Below are 3,263 nucleotides of genomic sequence, written 5' to 3' on the forward strand. Positions count from 1 at the left end.
AATACATCAGTAGTCGCGTACAGTTCGAGTGCAGTCAGGGAAAAACAACAAAAAGAGTTCCAGTTGTAATTGAGATGTTGAGACTTTAGTTGTGTTTTTTTTTTTTCGGTCACATTGATTTGTTGAGCAAGAGGAGAGAGAAAAGTGTTGAATGCGACCCGAAGCAAAGTGCTGTGTCTTTCCAGTTATTTATTTATTTAAAGGTTTGGCTCCTCTGGTCTCGTCCCAAACCTTCTTTTTTTTTGAGGGGGTCGTGCAGAGACGTCTCTAATTCACCAATCAAGTACGAAAACGCCTAATTTTATGCCGGATTATTCTATATTTTAATCTGTTTTTCCCTCCCTGACTCACCTAAATCTCCATTTTTCTTTTTTTAATTAGTGTTTTTTTTTTTCAAGCGGGGGGCAGTTTGAGACAAATGAAAGCAAAATGTACACAAAACTTTATTCGGCACCTCGTTCACTGGACAGTAAACATCTGACGTTGCCCCGCTCTAAAACGCGGGATGCAAAATGGTTCGGGGGAGGATTTATTTGGCTGGCTGGCGTGGGGGCGGGGTTTCTCCTCACGGCACGCTGACGTTGAAGGGGGAACCCGGGACGTGGTCTTCGCCCCACTTGACCACCAGGACGTAGTTGCCCCGCTCCTTCAGCATGTAGCTCACGTTGTACTGCAGGCCGCCCAGGTGCTTCACCAGCACCTCCTCGCAGGGCGCCAGCGGGCCGAGGACGCCGACCAGGAGCATGTTCTTACCTGGAGGGGGAGGAGGAGGAAGAAAAAGAGGCGTGTCCTCACGTCAATGCTGCTCAAAGGGGTCTCAAAGTGACTTCCAGTGAAAACACAGTGAAAAGGTTTAAGTTGGGAGACCAAAACAACGCTGTGGTAGCGACCTGTCAATCACCTTGTAGCCCCGCCCCTAAAGCGTCCCCTGCTCTATGGTCTGTTTGACTCTAAATTACCATAATTTACTAAATTGAAACTAGAGATTGAGACAAACTCATGTTTACTGAGGGAATACATCAAGAGAGGAGTAGAGTCATTTATATAGACTTCTATACAACCAGAGGAGTCGCCCCCTGGTGGTCAGGAGAGAGAATGCAGCTTTAAAAGGCGTCTTCCTTACCGGCCTTGCTGCAGTCGACCGAGAAGTTGCTCCTCTGGCCCACGAAGGCCTTGCTGAGGCCGGGCCCTCGGCTCGACACCTTGCTGGCGTCGGAGCTCGTCAGCCAGGGCGCGGCGCTCTGGCCGAAGCTCGACGCCCTCAACGCCGGATCCACCGTCAGGGTCGACGTCTCATTGGCGTTGGTTACGCTCACCAGCCGAGAGCCTGGGAAATAAAATCGGACATGATGTTTTTTTTATTTCGACTATATATATATATATATATATATATATAAAATAATATATATATATTTCTTTTTTTTTTAAACGGCGTGAGGATCATCGAGGTCACCGTCGTACCTGTGACTTTGGCCTTGAAGGGACTGCCACCGATGTGGTTCGGGCCCCCGTACTTGATGCTGATCAGGTAGTTCCCGGGCGCCATGGGGGTGTACAGCACCTTGTAGCCCTCTGGAACCTCCTTGCAGTCCATCTTCACCTTGGACGGACCCTCGATGGTCACGGCCAGGGCCCCGGGGCCCGCCTTCGTGTTGTTGATGGTGAACTCCGATTGGCTGCCTGCAAGATGGACGCCAGAAGGTTGTCGTGGTCCTTCTGAATGAATGACTCGGCCTTTAACAATAAAGAAACGTCTATATTTTGGTTGTGCGTCGGTGACCCACCCGTCGTGCCTCGCTCCAGTCCGGCCCCGTAGGCGGACACCATGCCCGGGTCGCCCGTCTGTCCCGGCTCTCCGACCCGGACCTGGAACGGACTTCCTGGGATGTGAGAGCCGTTGAACTTGACGTGGATGGTGTGGAGGCCGTTCTCCCTCGGGATGAAGCGCACGGCGTATTTATCTGGAGGACGAGACGGAGGATTTACATGAAGACACAACACTCACACACATTCACACACACACATTCACACACACACACACACACACACAGGGACAAACACACACACACACACACACAGGGACAAACAGATACACACACCTACGAACACACACACACAAACACACAGGTACACACACACAAACAGATACACGCACACAAACAGATACACACACACAAACAGATACACACACACAAACAGATACACACACACCTCTTTCCAGCTCCGTGCACACACACTCCTCCAGCGCTCCAGAGGGGCTGTGGACCTTGGCCTCCATCTTGCCCTGCGCTCCGTTCAGACGCACCGCAAAGGATGCTGGGTGATTCACCTTCAGACCAGACTCCTGGGGAGATCACACACACGCGCACACACACACACAGACACACACACACACTCAGTCACTCACTCTGCAGAGGATACTGAGGTTACGCTTGAAAACCCAGTCCCGCTCTTGAACCAGCTCCCAGCATGCACCTTGCTGAGCGGCTGTTCTTACCTGAGCTCCTGTGGGTGCGGCTGCAGCAGACTGAGGCCGACGGGTCAACACGTCTTCAGAGTTACAGCGCGAGCTTTAACCTCCAGGAGCGCTCACTGCCGCTCGTCTACTTATTATTCTACATTCATATCGCGTACTTTAATATCACAAGATGATTAATCTGGATATCTTAAGCGCATAGTATGTGATATATATATATATATATATATATATATATATATATATATATATATATATATATATATATATATATATATATATATATATATATATATATATATATATATATATATATATATATATATATATATATATATATATATATATATATATATATACATATATATATACATATATATATATAGTAAAATTAAAGGTTGTAAACCATGTCGGATATAGTTTTAAAAAACATGCGGCTTACATCTTTTGAATGTGGATCTTTGAGGATTGAGAACACTCGTCACTGCCCCCTAGTGGCCAAACGGTGTAACGTCACCTACTTTTTATTTCTTTACCGACGTCAGTGTGTCGTCAGTATGAGCTCAAACGTCAGCTCAGAAATATCACAGAGGTAAAATGTAGTTGTTACACAGGTGGACAACTCATAAGTAAACATCTGTCGCGGTTTGGGTGTCGGTTAAACTCTCAAAGTACACAAGAACATTACTTTAGTTTTTATAACTTACTTAAAACTTAAAAACTCGTATTCCAAACGCTATTACATATATGTCTAATAGATTAGTATGTAGCCTGATGAATAATTATT

The 3,263-nt window shown here is 46.5% G+C and overlaps 1 protein-coding gene across 4 annotated transcripts in view; it reads right to left on the reverse strand.

Annotated features, from left to right (window-relative positions):
* Window positions 1-419: 419 nt before the first annotated feature.
* flnbl (filamin B, like) overlaps window positions 420-3,263 on the reverse strand; it is a 53,577-nt gene continuing 50,733 nt past the window's right edge. For all 4 annotated transcript variants that reach the window (XM_068595814.1, XM_068595813.1, XM_068595810.1 and 1 more), the window contains 5 exons: window positions 2,212-2,344; window positions 1,785-1,961; window positions 1,462-1,680; window positions 1,124-1,327; window positions 420-753 (listed from right to left, as the gene is read on the reverse strand). In XM_068595814.1, the coding sequence (XP_068451915.1) occupies window positions 566-753; window positions 1,124-1,327; window positions 1,462-1,680; window positions 1,785-1,961; window positions 2,212-2,344 (921 nt within the window). In that variant the 3' untranslated portion in view covers window positions 420-565. The remainder of the gene's footprint in view (window positions 754-1,123; window positions 1,328-1,461; window positions 1,681-1,784; window positions 1,962-2,211; window positions 2,345-3,263) is intronic.

Source organism: Clinocottus analis, unplaced genomic scaffold (genome assembly GCF_023055335.1).
Source record: "Clinocottus analis isolate CAN_PGR_092001 unplaced genomic scaffold, fCliAna1.0.p SCAF_32, whole genome shotgun sequence".
Taxonomy (NCBI): Eukaryota; Metazoa; Chordata; class Actinopteri; order Perciformes; family Cottidae; genus Clinocottus; species Clinocottus analis.